Below are 1,547 nucleotides of genomic sequence, written 5' to 3' on the forward strand. Positions count from 1 at the left end.
CAAATTCAGTCAAGTGATGTAGCAATAAGTCAAAATGTACTGAGTTTCACCATCCCGAATCCTTTATTCAAGATCAATGATGATAATGTTGAAAGCAAAGACGTTGGTAGTTATAATATACAGTGCAATAAGCTTTCCATATCATCTGAATATCTAGTTTCTCCAAACAGATATTCTGACTTTCGCCATTTAGTGGCTGTAATTGCTAGGGTTCTGAGATGTTGGAATAAGTGGAAGGCTCGCACAAAGTTGAACAGACAAACTTGTAAGGATTTGATGGTTATTGAATCTGGGTATTACAAAGAGGCTGTTATGCACATAATTTTGAAAGATCAGCTTGTCTATTTCCCTGAAGTCTTTGATTATTTTGGGTCTGATTTGAAAAGGGTCAAGAACATACCCAATCTTGTCAGTCAGCTTAATGTTTATCCTGATCAGGTTGGAATTCTGAGGGTGAGAAGCAAATGTGATCGGTGGAAAGAGGGTGAAAGATGCTATTTCCCTATTCTTTTGCACAAGCATAGTGAGTTAACAAAGTTGATAATTCTTGATTTGCATGTAAGGCTGAAACATGCTGGATGTTATTCACTTTTAGCAGAGCTGCGGAAAGAGTTTTGGATACCTCACTATTTCTCAGTTGTTAAAAATGTCCTTAAGGATTGTGTTACGTGCAAAAGGTATAATGGTCGTTCTGTGAAACTGAATCAGTCCCCATATCGTGATGTTAGATTGCATCCTTCTGAGATTCCTTTTGGGTATGTGTACATAGATTACTTTGGTCCTTATACTGTTAAACAGGAACATAGAAAGCTAAAAGTGTGGGTTCTTTGCCTTACCTGTATGTTTACTCGAGCAGTCAATTTGAAGATTTGCGTGGATATGTCTGTTAAAGAATTCCTTCGTTCTTTTATGCTTCACACGTTTGATTATGGATTGCCACAGTTTTGTGTAAGTGACTTAGGCACACAGATAGTAGCAGGAGGTAACATCATAATGGATTTTCTTAAAGATCCTGAAACCCAGAGGCATTTTGATGAGGCTGGTGTACAATCGATAAAATTTGATTGGTATTTTAAAGGCTGCAGTCAGATGGGTTCTTTGGTAGAGATATGTATAAAGATGGTCAAACATTTGATAAATAAGTCCATTGGTACAAATGTTTTAGAATTTAGAGATTTTGAATTTGTTGTTAGTCAAACTTGTCACTTGGTGAATAAGCGACCAATTGCTTTTAAAGAGGCATTAAGGGATTCAAGCAACGAGCCTGTTCCTCACCCTATCACTCCGGAAAGGCTTATTCATGGCTATGATCTCTTATCCATCAATGTCATTCCTGATCTACAGCCTGATCCTGAGATTGATCTTGAATACATTCTTGGTACCACCCCGTCAGAAAGGATAAAGAATAATTATCAAAAACTAAATGCAATCAGAAAAAATCTCATAGACAATTATCATTCGGAGTTTTTAGCTACCCTAATAAAACAGGCAGTTGATAAGAAGGACCGATATCGTCCTTGTCATCATCAGCATCTTAATGTAGGTGA

At 37.0% G+C, this 1,547-nt stretch overlaps 1 protein-coding gene across 1 annotated transcript in view; it reads left to right on the plus strand.

Moving 5' to 3' along the window:
• The first annotated feature begins 513 nt into the window (after positions 1-513).
• LOC137615394 (uncharacterized) overlaps positions 514-1,547 on the plus strand; it is a 2,605-nt gene continuing 1,571 nt past the window's right edge. The window contains exon 1 of the mRNA XM_068345232.1: positions 514-1,547. This exon is cut by the window's right edge and continues 981 nt beyond it. Coding sequence (XP_068201333.1) covers positions 841-1,547 — 707 coding nt within the window. The 5' untranslated portion in view covers positions 514-840.

Source organism: Palaemon carinicauda, chromosome 2 (genome assembly GCF_036898095.1).
Source record: "Palaemon carinicauda isolate YSFRI2023 chromosome 2, ASM3689809v2, whole genome shotgun sequence".
Classification (NCBI taxonomy): domain Eukaryota; kingdom Metazoa; phylum Arthropoda; class Malacostraca; order Decapoda; family Palaemonidae; genus Palaemon; species Palaemon carinicauda.